The sequence below is a fragment of the Acanthaster planci genome, linkage group LG09 (genome assembly GCF_054643075.1).
Source record: "Acanthaster planci isolate LZ-2023a linkage group LG09, COTS_SCS, whole genome shotgun sequence".
NCBI classification, from domain to species: Eukaryota; Metazoa; Echinodermata; class Asteroidea; order Valvatida; family Acanthasteridae; genus Acanthaster; species Acanthaster planci.
In genome coordinates, this window is record NC_141785.1 from 15529480 (window position 1) to 15551945 (window position 22466).

Sequence of the window (22466 nt, forward strand, 5' to 3'; positions counted from 1 at the left end):
TAGTTACTTTATCATTACTAATTTATTGATTCATCATTTTGTGATCAGCACTTATATGTAGATTTTTTGTACTGTTAAAATTTAATTAATTAAGCCCGTGAAGAGATTACTGAAAGGGTTACTTTTCGGTTTTTTGCCTTTATAATTACACAGCATGATACACAGAATAACTTTTTATCAAAGGTCCATACGATGCAATTTTTTCTACACTGCCCTTGAAAATGCAACATGGTCTTTCAGTCAATCTATCTTCCAAGTTTGTTTTCTAATTTTAAAACGGTATGTTAGCGCCTTTCTGGTTTTTATGCAAAACAAAAGTTCCATATTCAGGAGCAAAACCGTGGAACCCAAGGAATAAAACCTCAAAATTGCATTAAATGCTCTTTCGAAAATTTGCTGTCCCAAATTTTGTTATCTTTGAGTAAGTACACTTCTCAGTTCACTTAACACCCAATAATTTCCAAATGTTAAAGAAGAGTATAAAACTGCACTTGAACTGTGTCTAAAGTAAGCTTCATCGAAAGGACCATTTACCTATTTTTCTTTTGTTTTGTTTGTTTTCAGCTTAAAGCACAATCATAAACTTCAGTACCGGTAATTGGTATGGTAAAAACTGCACACTTGTATGCCTAACCTAATATTTAAAGCACTTGCTTAACAATTCGGAAAGTGCTTATCGCCACAGGTTAATCACATTTTGTGAAGTTTTGATAGCCACAATAAGAAAAAAACGTTTCTTAGCTCTAGTTTTTCATACAAAAAAATCTAATGAGAAGCACTGTGTGTATAGAATATGCGTATTAACATAGCCTTTGCAGATAGATAAATCTTGACAGTGAGCAAGTTCGGTATTCCAACAGCGCATGCCCAAACTGAAGCGCGTCGAAGGTCATTCGGGAACAGCTAGCTGCAGCACGCGCGCTCAATTATCCCCATGCCCTATCCATCGATCTTCATTATCAATGGCCCAATCAGTGCAGGCTGCCTCACACGCACGCTTAGTTCCCGAAAGACCTTGCCTTTTTTGGAATACAGAAATGGCTCATAGACCTTTTATGAAGCCTTCACAAAACGACGCACGAATAAAAATCTAGAGAGGCAACTCCTTAATCTGAGAGCAGTTAACTACAGATTCGTATAGTCGTATATAAACTGTTGAAACCGTCCGAAGTGTGCAGAAGATAGAGGCTGTCGTATCTTTTACGCCCTCAAACTGGCGAACACGGTCTGCCATCTTAAAGTGATATATTCCGGGAAATCCATCTGTTTAAAGAACTACTATATGCAGTGAAAGATTTGCACTGAATCTCCCGCGGCCACGATCAGGTTATCACCTTTTGCAGCAAATGCAATGCCGCGGGGTGATCCGCAGCCCTCAACCACGCATCCGACATGCTTGCCTTGCGGGCTGTAATGGTGGACCTCTCCGCAGGACGAGCCCAACCCGCACACGGCCACGTAGATGCCGCCGTCTCTTCCGCAGCACACCCCAGTGGGCCCCCAGTTACCCATCATGAAAGTGTGGACGGTGTCCACGGAAAAGAGGCGGTTGCCGTGGTAGTCCGCCGCCACCAGCTTCTTCTTGTCCCAGTTGGTGTAGATGAGCCGCTGCCTGCCGATCGTGATATGCTCAGCGGTCATAACTGCGGGAACTCGCCTGACCAGGGACCCGTCGGGGTTGTGGAGGGAGATCTCTGCGACCTTCTCGTAACCCACTGCTATCAGGTTATCGTCGTCCACGGCAAGGCTCATCGGTTTGCTGTTTGGCATCCGACCGGGTGTGAATTGATGGACGAGCTGGTACATGCGTTTCCTGTCGAACATCTTCACAGTGGAACCATCCAGAGCAAGCAGAATGTCCTCTCGGTGGACTTCGACGCAGACTGGATTGGAACAGCTGATGGGCAGTTGCTGCGGGACCACCAACGACTCAGAGTTGGCCACTGGTATTTGAATCAACCTTTTGTGAGCATTGTCAGCCACGACTATCCCATTATCGGAGAACACGGCAACATCGCAGGCCCATCTGAAGCCCGTCTGTGTCGGTCCAAATTTCTGTATTTTTGTCTGGAGGTCCCACTTCCCGTCTTCCGTGGCCACGAATTTCGCGTAGCTCTCAGATTTGGCTCTAGTTTTAAGCCTTGGCTTGACCATTGGTCCGTCTAGCAGTCTCCCGAGGGGGGTCTCTTCCAAGTCGCACGGCTGAAAGTCCAAGAAAGACAACCTGCTGGACGCTGTCTCCGACTGCTTCCCGATCACCACTCTCAGCTCGAGCAAAAGATCCTGCAGTTGGATCAAGAACCTCTGTCTGAGATGCAGAACTGCGTGGCAACTCATCTGAGACATGAGCTTATCCACCTCGTCCAGCTTGTGCCCAGCATCGCTCACTTCCTTTCCGCACGTGGCTGTTGTTCTCTCAAAAGTCTTGACTCTGTCTGCGTAAATCCTCTCCGCCTCTTGCTTGAGTGCCTGCTCCTCCTCCCTGATCTTGGCAACCTCCTTGTCGGCCCTCTCCGAGATTTTAGTTTTGGTAGCATCAAACATGGTGTCCAGTGTCTTGTGGGACTTCAACGTCTCACCTGTGGCCATGCTCATTAATTCTGCCATGTTCTCTTTAACTTTCACACCTAATTCTGCTATCTCTCTCTTGCACTTGTCCAAGGCCTCGGGTAGTCCAATTAGAGGATGCCCTTCGTGATGTAAGTCAGAGCAGATTTTACAGACCAGATGTCCGCATGTGTCGCAGTAGAAGCGGAGGCCTTGCTCCGGATGCTTCCCACATTTTGGCGCGTCTGTCAGCTTCATGCTGTCGGCGTTGGCCTGTCCAGCTCGAATTTGAGCCAGCGTATAGATTTTGTGGTTCTTCATCACGGACAGGCGTTCGTGTGCTCTTTGACATTCCTGACAGAGGAAATGATCACAGTCCATACATTTCGAGACGGCCTGGATCCTCTCATCGCAGGCTTGACACGTAAACCCTTCTCCTGGCAGGGGCCGATCCTGTAGCGAGAATCCATCCAGGGCACGCAATATGAGATCATCGGGTAAATCTCTGACCTCGTCCTCGTCGGCTGCCTCGGTTTCTCGCCCGCACGTTCGACAGATGAGATTGCCTATTCGTGGATCTTGGCGCTGCCTGAGTTCCAATAAGCATCCCAGGCAGAAACTATGTAAACAGTTGAGAACTTTTGGTTGCCTGGAACTGTGACTGCACATGGAACACTCTCGGATCTTGGCCAACACCGACTCAGCTGAGACACTGAATGCCATCATAAGGTCTGCTTATCCCTATCACCAACTTGTTCCTGAATCGAACAAAAGGGGTGAAAGAAATATGACTCATACAACCACAGCCTGAGTGAGCAGTACTTTCAAAGAAACTTTTTTTTTGCATACACAAAGAGCATAATATTAGCGGGTTCTTTTCCTTATTTGGTGCAAAATTTCCTGTGCTGGACTCTCAAGCTCATTTATAAGCCACAACAATTAAAACAGCTATACGTATGCAAATTATTTCCAAGATTATACAAGAACGTTTGGTTATCAGAGTGAAAAATGAGCTTACCGAGCGACTGAGAAGAGAGTTTCGATAGAACGTCTACGACATGAAAGTAACAGTCTGGTCTTACAGAGTAATGTTGCCAAATGCTTGCCTGCGGTGCCACAAAAAGGTAGCAGACGGGACTTTCCTAGTCTCATTTTTAGGCTGAATAGATCATGTGATCTTTAACCAGCCCCTCGTGAAGTTTGCGAAAGCATAAAAGCCAATGTCAAGAGTGTATCAGCAACCGCGATAACTGCTGCAGTTAGTTTATTCAAACAAGTACTATGGAAGCAGGGCCATGGAAGGGGAATTTTTGGAGATTTCCGTGGGCTGGGACGGCGAGGTCGTCGTACTAAAGGGGGGGGGGGTTACTGAAGAGGGCGTAAACAAAGGAAGGGGGTTCTTGCTTCCTTTCTTATCTGCTTGACAGCTCCTCCATCCTTCCTCAGATTGGAATTTAGTTGTGTTGGGTTTCCATGTTGTTCACTCATTCACAGCTCTGCATATCATTTTGGTGTCGTTAGGGGAATTGATAGTGGAGTGGAGAAACTCTCTTCTCAGTCGCTCGGTAGCTCATTTTTTACTCTGATAACCAAACGTGCTTGTGTAATTTTGGAAATAATTTGCATACGTATGGCTGTTTTAATTGTTGTGGCTTATAAATGAGTTTGAGAGTCCCAGCACAGGAAATTTTGCACCAAATAGGGAAAAGGGAACAGCTAATATTCTGTTCTTTGTGTATGCAAAAAAAGGTTTCTTTAAAAGTACTGCTCACACAGGCTGTTAAATATGTCACTCTGAATACATAACTACAGATGTACATTAATATCATGAACATCGAACTTTATTAGAGTCATATAAAGTCAGCCTCCCCCAGCTTTTCAAACTTTATGTCATTCCCCCACCAACTTCCATCCCCCAATTTCCAGCACAGAATCGCGCCAACGCTTACACTTTAGTTTCAAACGGTTCTAAATTTATTTACGACCTTGTACATTATGTACTACGGAGGCGTATAAGGTCCACTTGCAAAAAAAAAAAAAAATCGAGATACTGCCTCTCCCTTATACACTTCCGTAATGTACAGACGCATATTTCGAGTGTTAGATTAAGGATGATATCCCAATTCGACAGCTTTTCGTTTATGATCTGAATGGCAGTTTCCGATAAAAGTTAAAACCACGATGTGTGTCGTGTTGAAAATAATAAAACAGCAAAGACATCCCTTGTTGTTTTACCAAAAAGTAATCTGGTTTTATTTCTTGTGTTACAGAGTAGAGCAAAGCTACAAAACTTTCATTAAAAACTTTTATTTCAAGTATGTGCAGAGCTTGGCAAAGTTTTTACAAACAACATTGACAATAGGCCAGATACGTACAGGAGATAAGAGAAAGCGGAAATGTCTAATCTGGTGAAACCATGGAACTATTGGTGAAACAAGAAACAACGTAAACCAGAGCGACTGAATACTGCTTGTTCGATTTTGCGCAATTCTACAGAGCTGATTTGTATGGAAAGGGTGTACATGATATGTATGTCGGCTTAATGTTCCACCAAACAAACCACTTAAATTCAAAGCTCCAGAAACGGTCAGACAATCTGCGATGCATTATGTGAATAACTGGTTGACTTAATTCACACGACTAATAAAGTAGACTTTCAATTAACCGACTGTAAACTTACAGATTGTCTAGTTTATGTGGAAGGGAAGGAGTTTAGTTTGTCGATGAATTGGGACCTGGATTAACCAGACCACTCGCACAGGTATTTTTAGGTTCAGCTTTGGCCTAGTAAACATACATAGTGCGATGACTCGAAATTTTGTTGTGGTCTAGCTTTTTTGTGTGTTTAAAGTAAATAAAGTGCCCACGTTCTTATAGTTTTCCTTTAGAAATACAAACTAATCACAATGTTTAAAGCATTTCAAGTACACGTATTTATCCATTGCCATGCGGGTTTCACTTAAAGAGCACCTCAAAGGAGAACACGTTTTCTCTGATTTTATCTGTTCAAATAAATATGGAAGCATCCAAATTGAATGCAGTGTCATTTGTCTCCAAGCTCAACTATAACAAACTTCACGGGTTTTTTCGGTTCATGCCAAGATGCGAATTCTTAATGTAGATTGCGTCATTCTAAGAAAATGAGGGGAACCCTCGCCCTATGTTCGTAGTAGACAAACCCTACACATGCCAAATGATGCAGGTTGACATTGTTTGGCATGCACAAGGGTTTATCCACTGCGATCTGATTTCTCAGAATGACGCAATCTACATCTTGGCATGAACAGAAAAAAGACCTTTCAAGCTTGTTATAGTTGAGCTCTGAAGACAAATGACATTGCATTCGATTTGGACGCTTCCATATTTATTTGAACAGATAAAATCAGAGCAAACGTGTTTCCGTTAGAGGTGCTCTTTAATTGCGAGTTCCAAAAGGAGATTGATCAAGGAACCTTGTTACGAAACATAAAATAATCACAGGTACTTGTCACACCTACATCAACATGATATGCACTGTATCAGACTTATCTTCCGCACATAGATTTGGTTGCGTTACATTCTGTTGGCTTAATTTCAAAGTTATTAATTCACAATACACAGGAGACCTGTGAAACTCTTCCTTATAGAAATGTGCAAAATTTAGTCATACAGAAATGGGACTTCAAACTTTTATCCAGCTTGGTTAAAATACCATCATACAGACACTTGGGCGTATTTGTCCCATATTGTGGGTCAAATTTTACTGGAATTAGAGTGAAATTTTCCGTCAGAATAATACTGCTTGACATGTTTACTATAGGCCTACAGATTGTCATTCCTTAGTTTTCCAATGTTGTTTTAGCTGCCCGATAAACTCTGGATCAAGGACTTTGTGGCAAGAAATTTTGGGGCTTTATCTTCAGACAGTGAGGCAGTAAGTTTAGCCATGAATGTAGGTCCAAATCCCATACTGACAGCCTTGGCAAGTTACCTCCCCTCAAATGGACAGCATTTCGAATAACATAATGGTTAGTTTTGCCCTGATTTGCAATGTTGCTCCACTGTCAAAGCAACACTGTACAAAAGTCAGCCCCTTCCCCTTATGGTTTTTATTTATTTATTTATTTTTTTTTGGTGCGTGTTCTTTTTTTGACTGTACAATATTTACACTATTTACAATGATATCTACAATATATACAATTTTTTTACAATTGTCCTTAACCCCAGGGTTTCACCGCTAGCTCGATGATAAGGGAACCAGACTGCATGCTTAATGAAAACAGCACGCACAGATGTGCAGTCTGGTGACGGGGTAAGCCTCAGCATCTAAGGGTCAGATTGAGTCTATGGCTCACAGAGAGTCTATAAGGACCGGGTTTCCGCCGAGTCTGTTGGCCATCACGTCGTCATTGGTCGCGCCTCAGGAAGGCCAGGTTAGATGGGGAAGGAACCCGATCAGTGGAGGTCTGGGATCCATAATCTCATCAGTGCTGGCTGGATGCCTGGGCCCAATTCCAACTGCACACCCCGCACACCGCCTCTGGCTCGGGTCCTGCGGCTTCGGCCGTTGCGCCCTGGTCCTCCCCGGCCTGGGACGGCAACTGAACATCCGGGGCTTCCACCAGGTCGGGCATGTTCGCGAACAGCGTCGCATTCAGATTCTCCATGATCCAGAGCTGGGCCTTTCTCACGTTGGAAGGGGTCCCTGCAAACAGTACACCAGATAGGACGTAGAGATCAACTTCTCTATCTCCACGGTGGCACTAGGTTTTCTTGTTGGGCTGAAATGAGAATGTTGCAGCTTCAAATACCTGTCAGTTCCATGTGATGAAACTCCTCGCCAAAGTTGACCCATACTGCCACGTTACTGGCTCGTATTTCCTTGAGACATCGTGCCTGCAAGTGAGAACAGCAGACATTGGAATCAGGCAACATCGTCCTTTTACAAAATAATGTGGCAGCTCAGACCCAGACAATAGTGGAAAAGCAGACTCGAACTCTAACATGCATGAGTCTACGGACTTGAGCACATGAACCGCGCTCCACCTTAGCGTCTGTTGATTGTCTAGGACCATACTAAGACTCAATTCCAATCATGGCCGTAAACCCGGGGGAGGGGGATATATTTCCCCCCACCCCACTTTTTGACGGGAGGATTGGCTACTGAATCCCCCCCACACACACACCTTTTTGTGAGAAGCAAAAAATTTAAAGCGGATTGTGAAGAATTTTTCGCACTTCCCAACAGCTTAAATGTTTTCAATATTACTGAAACAAGAAGAAAAATTTTAAAAAGCCATAAGTATCCTTTGCATACTTATGGATAGTATGGTATCCTTAATGAATAGATGTACATCTATTCATTAACATCACCCCTTATATAGTGTATTTGGTGTCAACCCCCCCCCCTGCTTTTCAAATTTCCATGGCTGGGTGGTCAGCCCCCCCTCCCACTTTCCCCATACCCCATTCCCCCAATTTCTGGTGCAAATTTACGCCACTGATTCCTATCAGTGGGGCTATACCTTACTGTGCTTTCCATCGTTCTGCAAACATTTTCGAGTTTGGACCTTCCGAAAAAGCTTCATCGTTGTACAGTTTGTCCTTTCAACAGAAACCATTTTGCCTTTGGATAAATATGATCTGGTCAACATGAGTTTCATGTTCGAAATCCAAAAGCATACCTGTTTTCCCACGATGCGTCCGTGATGCCATGGAAAGTACGAGTATTTAACACTGAAGAAGGGGAAATCGGAGAAAAGATGTCTTATTAATTCAAGATTCTATACTTTTATTACTCGTGTATTTTTTCACCACGGAAAAACTAAAAACTCGACTTGATATCGCTGTTTCAGATTTGGTTTGAATCTAAACAAGTGACATACATACCTGATAATGTTCTCTGGCGATACGCGGTGTGCTATGTCCATGGGTTGAATTTCTTCCAAACCCTGTTATGTGTGAACAGAGGAACTGAAGAATTGATTTTTTCAAGAAACTATTCGCTAATTATTAGGAAATGAAACAAAAGGAAAATGATTAAGATGGTATACGAAATATAACTGACAGAGTCGTGTATTCTCACCGATTGTACCCGCTGATAGCACAGAGCTCTGGCTGACTTAACACCAGAAGATTTTCCTATTAAATGGAAGGAGAAAATTGAAGAAAATTGCTTTTTGGAAATCTCCTCAGATCAAACCAGGGCAGGATTAAATTGACAATTTAACAAAACTGTAAACTATACCACTCTGCAGTCTTGAACTTAAAAAAGTGTTGAAATCAAACACGTGTAACCTTCTCCCCAGATAATTAAATGTGAAAGAATCTTATTAAAATGATTTGAAGAGTCTAAGCGGGAAATTTGGACACACTGATCCGTCATTAATCCCTCGAAAAAAATCAGTTGTTCTTCACTTTGTTTAGGTGTTTTACCTTCCAGTTTGAAGAAGTAATGTCGCTCATCCAATCTCCCGTACATAATGACAAGGTTGAAGTCATTCCTCATCGCCTTTACAATGGAGCCCTAAAGTAGGACAAATCCAGAGCCAAACAGAACACAAAATAACTTCGACTGGCTCTAGAATTAAGAAAAGACACTGACGATTCAACACACAAAAGCTAATTCTGGGAAGGTCTGTTTCTGTCATACGCCTTTATTTTCTCACCAGGGTGAGCACTTGGGCGGGAAAATCCCCCAAAATTTCACGCAATTAGTCTTTAGAATCCATATTGGAAGAAACCTCCGCAGAATTCTGCAAAATCTGTCATATTCAGTCCATTTTCCCCCAAATATCTGGCCTACAGAAAACGAGTACCCACCTCTTAACAATACATGTGACTCTTATCCGTGTCATTGGAAAAATTCGGTAACTTTTAATTTTTTCAAATATTAACTTCAAAAACAGAACAGTACATCACTGGAGAGGAGGGCGGTATGCTTTTATATAACAGCTTGTACTTAAGTTGGTAACATCAGAAATATGTCGGTTTAAGGTGTGTGTCACGTGTAATTGAATCGGTGGCTGAGTTTTTTCATTTTCTCAAGGTCAACACAGTTTGACTTTGAAATTCTTACCTTTTTGCCAATAATTCTGCCAAATGACCCGTTTTTCACCTTGAAAATCAGAATTTCTTTCGTTTCGCCTACATCAGATCTGAAGTAAGACACGTCAAGTTAACACTTTGAAAATGGAAAGGTTGTTCTTGCCTATAGTGTTTGTTTTGGTTAGTACCTGATTGGACATGTTTACTACAAGCTTCAACAGTTGTTGAAACACACTGATTTTAACGGCTTTGCCCAAAATTAATTAATGAAGTACTACAAAGTACGGGCGGTAGGCAAGCTAAGGTTTTCACCTGCAAATCTCTGTTCAGAAAGGTGTTACCCAACTGTGCGAACGAAATAATTCCATAAGTGACATTGAAAAATGCCAATGAAAAGCAGACACTGAATTTCCTGCTCCCTCAGACATTTCATATTGGCCATAAACTGCAAAGGTTGAAAGAGGACGTTTTTAACAGAGCTTGTGTTTGTATTAATGGCCTGTAACACGCTTGACTCGCATAACTTGGTCTCTTGTTCCTTGGGAAATCTCGGACTTTGTTTCCCGAGTTTAAAATAGTCTTCCACAACTGCGAATAAGAAAGAAAAGGCCATCGGCTGGTGGTGAAAAAAAATGGTCGTGCAGCAAGATCGACCGATAGCACAGCCAACGAGAGATAGCGCACAAAGTGCATGAGAAAACGACGCTGATGAAAGTGTTTTAAGTTCTAATGTACAGTCGAGTCAATCTTGCTTCGCAGTGTGGCTTCCTCAAAATGTGGGGAATAATGCAGGTATTGCACTCACATGTCATTTTCTGAAATATCTTCAGGTGAGTTAGTTTCGTCATGTTCGTCTTCCTGTTTGGGTTTGTTCTTGGCGAGACACCACCGCGGAGGTGGGAAAATCACTGTCACCGGCGCCTCTACTGGGCTTGAACGAACTACCTTGGTCACTGTGGAAATCACCCAGGGGGAGAATGATTCGAAGTAACTCTCGACGATTTGGATTGAGGAAACAGGGCTGCTTCTTATGGGTCACTCAAGTAATAGCCCCTTTAGACTTTGCTAAACCGACAACGAAAAAATTGTAATATAATATAATATCAAATCAGTGCTCTGGAATATGTGATTGCCGAGCTTTCGGTAACTGAAAACCTTATTCAGGGCAAGCAGATTCAGTGAGAACGTTCAGTGAAGCAGATTCAGTGAGAACTGAATCTGCTTGCCCTGAAGAAGGTACTCAGTTACCGAAAGCTCAGCAATCACATATTCCAGAGCACTGATTTTATATTATATTCTTGTTAATATTCTGATCACGGTGCTACGTGTTAATATTCTGATCACGGTGCTACGCAGCCCTTCCATGTTTCAACGAAAAAAATATACTTTGTTTTGTGCTGACCTACTACTGCTTGGGGGAAAACTCAGAACTACGAAAATGCTGTAAGTCAGTTTGACGCAGCAACCAAAACAACTCACCTGTTGAGTCTTTCTCACTATCATCTGGTTCTTGTTGATTTGCTGGGAGCTGGGACAGCTCAACCAGCTCAACCTCCAGGTTGGACTGCTGGTGGCTTTGTTGTGGCCAGTGGATCATCTTCGTCCCAGCGACAATCCAGTTTTTCAGGCGGGAAAAAGCTGCCTTGATCTTCCGAGTCATGCCGCCCCACGCGGAGATGACTGCAGAGAGTACGGCTATAACATCTCTGGTGCAGCAGAAACCGACGCCGGCGCAGAGCACTTGGATGATCAATGACGGCCGGCTCGGCAGCATTACACGGATAGGTGGTCGGTCTGATGTCGAGGGTGGAGCTGTGTTTGGTGGGCGTAGTGAGACCAGGTCGACAGCCTCCTGGTGGGCTGGTATAACCGTCAGCAGGCCGATTGTTGGCACGACGGTGCCACTAGGGCCGTGTGGTGGCCCCATCTGCTCCACCAGACAGCCAGGGGTGTCGTTGAATTGAGTCGGTGGCACGCTGCAGACCGAGTTGAATTGCATAGGATTCGCTGCCGTTGGTGTGGGCATCGTAATAGGCCTAAAAAGGTGTGGCCGCAGGCTGTCATGTTGGCCGTAGAGTGGACCCGTCAGCACTGCTGGACAACTGGTCTTATTAGATTCGACCAGTGGTACATCGTAGAGAGAGTGAACTCCACAAGTTGGCATCCATTGATTTGGTACCGCTGGTCTGGACGTTCTGTCGAGTTCGAAGAGGGGTGGCCGCGAGGCGTAGCGGCCATACATTGGACCCACCAGCTTTGCTGGACAGCTGTGGGTCTTGTTGGATTCAGACGGTGGCACATCGTAGGTAAAGTAGGATCCATACGTTGGCCTCCATAGATTAGGTGCCATTGTTTGGGGCACCGTTTCGGGCTCAAAGAGAGGCCCTGTCAACATGCTGAAAGTCAAAAGCAAAAGCCACTTCTGTGGTTGGTCAAACATGTCAAATAAAGTATGTACTCACTATGAAACTCAGGTAAATCGCAGTCCGAGGAACTCAGACAAACTGTCATCAAGAGAGGCAAATTTTGTTCTGAGCCACTGTTGATAACAACACAAAACCATAATGCATCGAGTAACTTGGATATGGCTGTATGATAGTTACGTCACAAAGGTACACGAGCGCATGCGTTCTGCAGCTTCTTAAAAAAATGGATTCGACTGAACTAATAATCTGTGTAGAAAAAAAAAGCTAATTGACACAATACCTAACTTGTCTTGAATTACACAGACATGGGCCCCAATCGCTCAAGATCTCCACACTCATTTCAAGGAGTCTGTATTTGTAGCAATACAGATTGGCTGCGTATTTTTGTTTGAAATCGTTGTTGAACCTTTTCAGCAACAGTGCATGGTCAACGTGGAACAGTTTGACCGAGGCCATGGTCAGTGAATTAACTCACGAGATCAGTCGCAGATATTAGTACACGCTCAGTTTGTGTGTTGAAAACTTCACACTTTTTGCAAACCAACTATGCTTCGAATTTCACTTACCGAAAAAGACGGATTTAATAGACTCGACGTGTGAAAGAAGTTTTTAAACAGATGTACGTGCGTGCAAATGTGATACGCACATTTTGAATATGACGCGCAGATGCGCGGGTAAAGCTTGCGTATGTGTTTAACACGCGTCTCAAAGTCTAAAGCGTCTCAAAGTCTCCCATTATATAAATAATGAATGTTTGAGTAGCAAAAATTTCATGAGGTATTATTGAGGCGCGTGTTAAAGTGCATGAACGCATGCGCAAGCTTTACCCGCGCATCCGCGCGTCATATTCAAAATGTGCGTATCACATTTGCACGCACGTACATCTGTTTTAAAATTTCTTTCACACGTCGAGTCTACTAAATCCGTCTTTTTCGGTAAGTGAAATTCGAAGCATCGTTGGTTTGCAAAAAGTGTGAAGTTTTCAACACACAAACTGAGCGTGTACTAATATCTGCGACTGATCTCGTGAGTTAATTCAATTTGATAAATGACCATGGCCTCGGTCAAACTGTTCCACGTTGACCATGCACTGTTGCTGAAAAGGTTCAACAACGATTTCAAACAAAAATACGCAGCCAATCTGTATTGCTACAAATACAGACTCCTTGAAATGAGTGTGGAGATCTTGAGCGATTGGGGCCCATGTCTGTGTAATTCAAGTCAAGTTAGGTATTGTGTCAATTAGCTTTTTTTTCTACACAGATTATTAGTTCAGTCGAATCCATTTTTTTAAGAAGCTGCAGAACGCATGCGCTCGTGTACCTTTGTGACGTAACTATCATACAGCCATATCCAAGTTACTCGATGCATTATGGTTTTGTGTTGTTATCAACGGTGGCTCAGAACAAAATTTGCCTCTCTTGATGACAGTTTGTCTGAGTTCCTCGGACTGCGATTTACCTGAGTTTCATAGTGAGTACATACTTTATTTGACATGTTTGACCAACCACAGAAGTGGCTTTTGCTTTTGACTTTCAGCATGTTGACAGGGCCTCTCTTTGAGCCCGAAACGGTGCCCAAAACAATGGCACCTAATCTATGGAGGCCAACGTATGGATCCTACTTTACCTACGATGCGCCACCGTCTGAATCCAACAAGACCCACAGCTGTCCAGCAAAGCTGGTGGGTCCAATGTATGGCCGCTACGCCTCGCGGCCACCCCTCTTCGAACTCGACAGAACGTCCAGACCAGCGGTACCAAATCAATGGATGCCAACTTGTGGAGTTCTTTCTCTCTACGATGTACCACCGGTCGAATCCAATAAGACCAGTTGTCCAGCAGTGCTGACGGGTCCACTCTACGGCCAACATGACCGCCTGCGGCCACACCTTTTTAGGCCTATAACGATGCCCACACCAACGGCAGCGAATCCTATGCAATTCAACTCGGTCTGCAGCGTGCCACCGACTCAATTCAACGACACCTCTGGCTGTCTGGTGGAGCAGATGGGGCCACCACAGGGCCCTAGTGGCACCGTCGTGCCAACAATCGGCCTGCTGACGGTTATACCAGCCCACCAGGAGGCTGTTGACCTGGACTCACCACGCCCACCAAACACAGCTCCACCCTCGACATCAGACCGACCATCTATCCGTGTAATGCTGCCGAGCCGGCCGTCATTGATCATCCAAGTGCTCTGCGCCGGCGTCGGTTTCTGCTGCACCAGAGATGTTATAGCCGTACTCTCTGCAGTCATCTCCGCGTGGGGCGGCATGACTCGGAAGATCAAGGCAGCTTTTTCCAGATTGAAGAACTGGATTGTCGCTGGGACGAAGATGATCCACTGGCCACAACAAAGCCACCAGCAGTCCAACCTGGAAGTTGCGCTGGTTGAGCCGTCCCAGCTCCCAGCAAATCAACAAGAACCAGATGACAGTGAGAAAGACTCAACAGGTGAGTTGTTTTGGTTACTGCGTCAAACTGACTTACAGCATTTTCGTAGTTCTGAGTTTTCCCCCAAGCAGTAGTAGGTCAGCACAAAACAAAGTATATTTTTTTCGTTGAAACATGGAAGGGCTGCGTAGCACCGTGATCAGAATATTAACACGTAGCACCGTGATCAGAATATTAACAAGAATATAATATAAAATCAGTGCTTTGGAATATGTGATTGCTGAGCTTTTCGGTAACTGAGTACCTTCTTCAGGGCAAGCAGATTCAGTTCTCACTGAATCTGGCAGATTCAGTTCTCACTGAATCTGCTTCACTGAACGTTCTCACTGAATCTGCTTCACTGAATTTGCTTGCCCTGAATAAGGTTTTCACTTACCGAAAGCTCGGCAATCACATATTCCAGAGCACTGATTTTTATATTATATTATATTACAATTTTTTCGTTGTCGGTTTAGCAAAGTCTAAAGGGGCTATTACTTGAGTGACCCATAAGAAGCAGCTCCGTTTCCTCGATCCAAATCGTCGAGAGTTACTTCGAATCATTCTCCCCCTGGGTGATTTCCACAGTGACCAAGGTAGTTCGTTCAAGCCCAGAAGAGGCGCCGGTGACAGTGATTTTCCCACCTCCGCGGTGGTGTCTCGCCAAGAACAAACCCAAACAGGAAGACGAACATGACGAAACTAACTCACCTAAAGATATTTCAGAAAATGACATGTGAGTACAATACCTGCATTATTCCCCACATTTTGAGGACGCCAGACTGCGAAGCAAGATTGACTCGACTGTACATTAGGTCTCAAAACACTTTCATCAGCGTCGTTTTCTCATGCACTTTGTGCGCTATCTCTCGTTGGCTGTGCTATCGGTCGATCTTGCTGCACGACCATTTTTTTTTTCACCACAAGCCGACTGCCTTTTCTTTCTTATTCGCAGTTGTGGAAGACTATTTTAAAATCGGGAAACAAATTCCGAGATTTCCCAAGGAACAAGAGACCAAGTTATGCGAGTCAAGCGTGTTACAGCCCATTAATACAAACACAAGCTCTGTTAAAAACGTCCACTCTCAACCTTTGCAGTTTATGGCCAATATGAAATGTCTGAGGGAGCAGGAAATTCAGTGTCTGCTTTTCGTTGGCATTTTCAATGTCACTTATGGAATTATTTCGTTCGCACAGTTGGGTAACACCTTCCTGAACAGAGATTTGCAGGTGAAAACCTTAGCTTGCCCACCGCTCGTACTTTGTAGTACTTCATCAATTAATTTTGGGCAAAACCATTAAAATCAGTGTGTTTCAACAACTGTTGAAGGTTTTAGTACACATTTCCAATGAGGTACTAACCAAAACAAACACTATAGGCAAGAACAACCTTTTCATTTTCAAAGTGTTAACTTGACGTGTCTTACTTCAGATCTGATGTGGGTGAAACGAAAGAAGTTCTGATTTTCAAGGTGAAAAACGGGTCATTTGGCAGAATTATTGGCAAAAAGGTAAGAATTTCGAAGTCAAACTGTGTTGAACTTGAGAAAATGAAACAACTCAGCCACCGATTCAATTACACGTGACACACACCTTAAACCGACATATTTCTGATGTTACCAACTTAAGTACAAGCTGTTAAATAACAGCATACCGCCCTCCTCTCCAGTGATGTACTGTTCTCTTTTTTTTGAAGTTAATATTTGAAAAATTAAAAGTTACCGAATTTTTCCAAGAACACGGATAAGAGTCACATGTATTGTTAAGAGGTGGGTACTCGTTTTCTGTAGGCCAGATATTTGGGGGAAAATGGACTGAATATGACAGATTTTGCAGAATTCTGCGGAGGTTTCTTCCAATATGGATTCTAAAGACTAATTGCGTGAAATTTTGGGGGATCTTCCTGCCCAAGTGCTCACCCTGATGAGAAAATAAAGGCGTATGACATAAACAGACCTTCCCAGAATTAGCTTTTGTGTGTTGAATCGTCAGTGTCTTTTCTTAATTCTAGAGCCAGTCGAAGTTATTTTGTGTTCTGTTTGGCTCTGGATTTGTCCTACTTTAGGGCTCCATTGTAAAGGCGATGAGGAATGACTTCAACCTTGTCATTATGTACGGGAGATTGGATGAGCGACATTACTTCTTCAAACTGGAAGGTAAAACACCTAAACAAAGTGAAGAACAACTGATTTTTTTTTCGAGGGATTAATGACGGATCAGTGTGTCCAAATTTCCCGCTTAGACTCTTCAAATCATTTTAATAAGATTCTTTCACATTTAATTATCTGGGGAGAAGGTTACACGTGTATGATTTCAACACTTTCTTTAAGTTCAAGACTGCAGAATGGTATAGTTTACAGTTTTGTTTAATTGTCAATTTAATCCTGCCCTGGTTTGATCTGAGGAGATTTCCAAATAGCAATTTTCTTCAATTTTCTCCTTCCATTTCATAGGAAAATCTTCTGGTGTTAAGTCAGCCAGAGCTCTGTGCTATCAGCGGGTACAATCGGTGAGAATACACGACTCTGTCAGTTATATTTCGTATTCCATCTTAATCATTTTCCTTTTGTTTCATTTCCTAATAATTAGCGAATGATTTCTTGAAAAAATCAATTCTTCAGTTCCTCTGTTCACACATAACAGGGTTTGGAAGAAATTCAACCCATGGACATAGCACACCGCGTATCGCCAGAGAACATTATCAGGTATGTATGTCAATTGTTCAGATTCGAACCAAATCTGAAACAGCGATAACAAGTCGAGTTTTTAGTTTTTCAGTGGTGAAAAAAATACACGAGTAATAAAAGTATAGAATCTTGAATTGATAAGACATCTTTTCTCCGATTCCCCCTTCTTCAGTGTTAAATACTCGTACTTTCCATGGCATCACGGACGCATCGTGGGAAAACAGGTATGCTTTTGGATTTCGAACATGAAACTCATGTTGACCAGATCATATTTATCCAAAGGCAAAATGGTTTCTGTTGAAAGGACAAACTGTACAACGATGAAGCTTTTTCGGAAGGTCCAAACTCGAAAATGTTTGCAGAACGATGGAAACCACAGTAAGGTAATTGGGGGAATGGGGTATGGGGAAAGTGGGAGGGGGGGGCTGACCACCCAGCCATGGAAATTTGAAAAGCAGGGGGGGGGTTGACACCAAATACACTATATAAGGGGTGATGTTAATGAATAGATGTACATCTATTCATTAAGGATACCATACTATCCATAAGTATGCAAAGGATACTTATGGCTTTTTAAAATTTTTCTTCTTGTTTAATATTGAAAACATTTAAGCTGTTGGGAAGTGCGAAAAATTCTTCACAATCCGCTTTAAATTTTTTGCTCCTCACAAAAAGGTGTGTGTGTGGGGGGGATTCAGTAGCCAATCCCTCCCTTCAAAAAGTGGAGTGGGGGGAAATATATCCCCCTCCGCCCGGGTTTACGGCCATGATTGGAATTGAGTCTTAGTATGGTCCTAGACAATCAACAGACGCTAAGGTGGAGCGCGGTTCATGTGCTCAAGTCCGTAGGCTCATGCATGTTAGAGTTCGAGTCTGCTTTTCCACTATTGTCTGGGTCTGAGCTGCCACATTATTTTGTAAAAGGACGGTGTTGCCTGATTCCAATGTCTGCTGTTCTCACTTGCAGGCACGATGTCTCAAGGAAATACGAGCTAGTAACGTGGCAGTATGGGTCAACTTTGGCGAGGAGTTTCATCACATGGAATTGACAGGTATTTTTGAAGCTGCAACATTCTCATTTCATCCCAACAAGAAAACCTAGTGCCACCGTGGAGGTACAGAAATTGATCTCTACGTCCTATCTGGTGTACTGTTTGCAGGGACCCCTTCCAACGTGAGAGAGGCCCAGCTCTGGATCATGGAGAATCTGAATGCGACGCTGTTCGCGAACATGCCCGACCTGGTGGAAGCCCCGGATGTTCAGTTGCCGTCCCAGGCCGGGGAGGACCAGGGCGCAACGGCCGAAGCCGCAGGACCCGAGCCAGAGGCGGTGTCCGGGGTGTGCAGTTGGAATTGGTCCCAGGCATCCAGCCAGCACTGATGAGATTATGGATCCCAGACCTCCACTGATCGGGTTCCTTCCCCATCTAACCTGGCCTTCCTGAGGCGCGACCAATGACGACGTGATGGCCAACAGACTCGGCGGAAACCCGGTCCTTATAGACTCTATGTGAGCCATAGACTCAATCTGACCCTTTGATGCTGAGGCTTACCCCGTCACCAGACTGCACATTTGTGTGTGCTGTTTTCATTAAGCATGCAGTCTGGTTCCCTTATCATCGAGCTAGTGGTGAAACCTTGGGGTTTAGGACAATTGTAAAAATTTTGTATATATTGTAGATATCATTGTAAATAGTGTAAATATTGTACAGTCAAAAAAAGAACACACACCAAAAAAAAATAATAATAAAAACCATAAGGGGAAGGGGCTGACTTTTGTACAGTGTTGCTTTGGCAGTGAAGCAACATTGCAAATCAGGGCAAAACTAACTATTATGTTATTCAAAATGCTGTCCATTTGAGGGGAGGTAACTTGCCAAGGCTGTAAGTATGGGATTTGGACCTACATTCATGGCTAATACGCCCAAGTGTCTGCATGATGGTATTTTAACCAAGCTGGATAAAAGTTTGAAGTCCCATTTCTGTATGACTACATTTTGCACATTTCTATAAGGAAGAGTTTCACAGGTCTCCTGTGTATTGTGAATTAATAATTTGAAATTAAGCGAACAGAATGTAACACAACCAAATCTATGTGCGGAAGATAAGTCTGATACAGTGCATATCATGTTGATGTAGGTGTGACAAGTTCCTATGATTATTTCATGTTTCGTAACAAGGTTCCTTGATCAAACTCGTTGTGGAACTCGCAATTAAAGTGCACCTCTAACGAAAACACGTTTGCTCTGATTTTATCTATTCAAATAAATATGGACGCATCCAAATCGAAGGCAGTGTCATTTGTCTTCAGAGCTCAACTATAACAAGCTTAAAAGGGCTTTTTTTTCTGTTCATGCCAAGATGTAGATTGCGTCATTCTGAGAAATCAGGTCGCAGTGGATAAACCCTTGTGCATGCCAAACAATGTCAACATGCATCATTTGGCATGCGTAGGGTTTGTCTACTACGAACATAGGGCGAGGGTTCCCCTCATTTTCTTAGAATGACGCAATCTACATTCAGAATTCGCATCTTGGCATGAACCGAAAAAAACCGTTAAGCTCGTTATAGTTGAGCTTGGAGACAAATGACACTGCATTCGATTTGGATGCTTCCATATTTATTTGAACAGATAAAATCAGAGAAAACGTGTTCTCCTTTGAGGTGCTCTTTAAGTGAAACCTACATGGTAATAGATAATTACATGAACTTGAAATGCTTCAAACATTGTGATTAGTTTGTTTTTCTAAAGGAAAACTATAAGAACGTGGGCACTTTATTTACTTTAAACACACAAAAAAGCTAGACCACAACAAAATTTCGAGTCATCGCACTATGTATGTTTACTGGGCCAAAGCCGAACCCAAAAATACCTAATTCATCGACAAACTAAACTCCTTTCCTTCCACATAAACTAGACAATCTGTAAGTTTACAGTCGGTTAAGTCTACTTTATTAGTCGTGTGAATTAAGTCCATCAGTTATTCACATAATGCATCGCAGATTGTCTGACCGTTTCTGGAGCTTTGAATTTAAGTGGTTTGTTTGGTGGAACATTAAGCCGACATACATATCATATACACCCTTTCCATACAAATCAGCTTTGTAGAATAGCACAAAATCGAATGCGCAGCATTCAGTCGCTCTGGTTTACGTTGTTTCTTGTTTCACCAATAGTTCCATGGTTTCACCAGATCAGACATTTCCGCTTTCTCTTATCTTCTGTACGTATCTGGCCTATTGTCAATGTTGTTTGTAAAAACTTTGCCAAGCTCTGCACATACTTGAAATAAAAGTTTTGTAGCTTTGCTCTACTCTGTAACACAGGAAATAAAACCAGATTACTTTTTGGTAAAACAATAAGGGATGTCTTTGCTGTTTTATTATTTTCAACACGACATTCATCGTGGTTTTAACTTTTATCGGAAACTGCCATTCAGATCATAAACGAAAAGCTGTCGAATTGGGCCATCTTCTTTAACCTACCACTCGAAATATGCGACTGTACATTACGGAAGTGTACAAGGTCCACTTACAAAAAAAAAAAAACGATCTCGCCGCGGAGAAAATTTTGTTTTGCAAGTGGACCTTATACGCCTCCGTGGTACATAATGTACAAGGTCGTAAATAAATTTAGAACCGTTTGAAACTGAAGTGTAAGTGGTGGCGCGAATCTGTGCTGGAAATTGGGGGATGGAAGTTGGTGGGGAAATGACATGAAAGTTGGGGGAGGCTGACTTTATATGACTCTAATAAAGTTCAATGTTCATGATATTAATGTACATCTGTAGTTATGTATTCAGAGTGACATATTTATGCCTTTTTAATATCCTTTTTTGAGTGAAACTGAATGCATTTTATTCAGTGGAAGTCTGAAAAATTCTTCACCATCCACTCTAATTGGCTCACCACAAGGGGCGGTTGATTCAATAGCTCTTCCCCCACCTCAAAAAGTGGGGGATATATACCCCCACCCCCAGGATTTACAACCATGAGTATAAGCTAGTAATTGGTCAATTAAGAAAAGTATAGAGGGATCCCAATACGACGCTTTTAGCGTCGATCTGCGCACTTCCGCGTTTGAAAACGAGGCTGTACGTGTCAGCTTCAATTCTGAATACGATCAGACGATTGAAAGTAAGGAGTTAAGACACAAAATACATAAAGGTATGTTAAATTCAGACTTTTCACGCTGCAAATTTTTGTTGAAGAGTCTTTCAGAATGAATCGACACGTGACATCAAAAGAAAAAACAATGACAATTTACAGCGAACCAACGTACCTGCGATGGCCGTGTATCTTGCGCAGTGGGCGTGGTTTAAACTGAAGTGGTGTCACACTTACGAACCGCACACTGCGTCGACTCTGCGGGCGCGCGCGACGAAGCTCAACACAGAGAGCCTCGGTTTCGATGCGGATACGACCCAAACGCGTTGACTTCTGGCCACTTTGTTGGATCACTGATCCTAGAAAAAAAGCAGCATATTTTTTTGGAAAAATCCTCAGTACATTGCTATATATGTTCTAAACATGTTCTGTTATAGTTTTTGTCAAGGTATCTCCATATAATCCCTCGGCTTCGGCAGATGCCTTGATAATTGCCGATGAATTTATTGTTTTTTCTCCCCAATCGCAGTCTATCGACGTGTATAATATTCATTATATTGATATTTGTTAATTTATTCTGTTGTATTGAATTGGAATTTCTCGGCATTATGGATATAAATGTTGCTTGATTGATATAAGAACACTTGGAAAACGAGGATAGACAGGCCAATGTCGGCCCAATGAGGTTTTTGACGCAGTTTTGCACAGTTTACAAAGTGAACAATACTGACGGGTGATTTAAGAACTCCATCAGCTGACCGAATTCTACTTTTCTTCCAATTCACGAATGCAAAGCCAGAGGAAAGCTCCGACAAATCTCATCACCATCTGAGCATATCCCAGCCTGAAGGAATTCCTGAATTGTACGCGTTCAGAATTTTTTTGATGACCATGAAGTAGTCCTCCTATTTATTGTGAAATGAATTTCTTTTTGCAGTGTGGCCGTGCGGTGCAATGGAACAAATTCTGATTTCTTCTGAGCATGTGTTGAACTAATTCCAAAGAGCGGAGCCTGTGAAATTGAAGTGAACGATGTGGAAAACGTTCACGTGCATGAGGTTGATGTATTTGTATATACTTCACGTGATTTCATAAGTGATTTTACACGTTTTTGCGAAATCGAGAAGTCGTAGCGGCGCCTACCAGCATTTTGCAACTGTGGTCTAGGCACTCTGGATTTGATTGTTACTGCCTGTTCACTAACAAGAGTGGTGGGGCTACACAGTGCTTTGGACTTT

At 42.9% G+C, this 22466-nt stretch overlaps 3 protein-coding genes across 6 annotated transcripts; 1 reads left to right on the forward strand and 2 right to left on the reverse strand.

The window, feature by feature from the left end:
- Positions 1-37: 37 nt before the first annotated feature.
- Positions 38-22436, reverse strand: LOC110982216 (uncharacterized). Of its 2 annotated transcripts, none has more exons than XM_087141236.1 (2): positions 21404-22436; positions 38-3305 (listed from the first exon to the last, which is right to left on the reverse strand). In XM_087141236.1, exon 2 carries the CDS (start codon positions 3271-3273, stop codon positions 1279-1281), a length of 1995 nt encoding a protein of 664 aa, XP_086997362.1. In that variant the 5' UTR covers positions 3274-3305; positions 21404-22436; the 3' UTR covers positions 38-1278. The 2 variants fall into 2 exon arrangements, with proteins under 2 accessions (XP_086997362.1, XP_022096177.2); XM_022240485.2 differs by lacking the exon at positions 21404-22436 and adding an exon at positions 3566-3828.
- LOC110984866 (uncharacterized) lies at positions 5902-12651 on the reverse strand. 2 transcript variants are annotated; one of them, XM_087141707.1, is made up of 10 exons: positions 12566-12651; positions 11053-11969; positions 10379-10526; positions 9605-9683; positions 8962-9052; positions 8612-8667; positions 8416-8477; positions 8211-8262; positions 7338-7422; positions 5902-7231 (listed from the first exon to the last, which is right to left on the reverse strand). In XM_087141707.1, the coding sequence occupies exons 2-10, from the start codon at positions 11966-11968 to the stop codon at positions 7011-7013; spliced, it is 1710 nt and encodes a 569-aa protein (XP_086997833.1). In that variant the 5' UTR covers position 11969; positions 12566-12651; the 3' UTR covers positions 5902-7010. The 2 variants fall into 2 exon arrangements, with proteins under 2 accessions (XP_086997833.1, XP_086997832.1); XM_087141706.1 differs by lacking the exon at positions 12566-12651 and having other exon boundaries at positions 5903-7231; positions 11053-12107.
- On the forward strand, positions 12831-19410 carry LOC147798214 (uncharacterized). 2 transcript variants are annotated; one of them, XM_087141686.1, is made up of 10 exons: positions 12831-12934; positions 13539-14455; positions 15023-15170; positions 15867-15945; positions 16500-16590; positions 16888-16943; positions 17078-17139; positions 17294-17345; positions 18089-18173; positions 18282-19410. In XM_087141686.1, the coding sequence occupies exons 2-10, from the start codon at positions 13540-13542 to the stop codon at positions 18500-18502; spliced, it is 1710 nt and encodes a 569-aa protein (XP_086997812.1). In that variant the 5' UTR covers positions 12831-12934; position 13539; the 3' UTR covers positions 18503-19410. The 2 variants fall into 2 exon arrangements, with proteins under 2 accessions (XP_086997812.1, XP_086997811.1); XM_087141685.1 differs by lacking the exon at positions 12831-12934 and having other exon boundaries at positions 13411-14455.
- Positions 22437-22466: the final 30 nt, after the last annotated feature.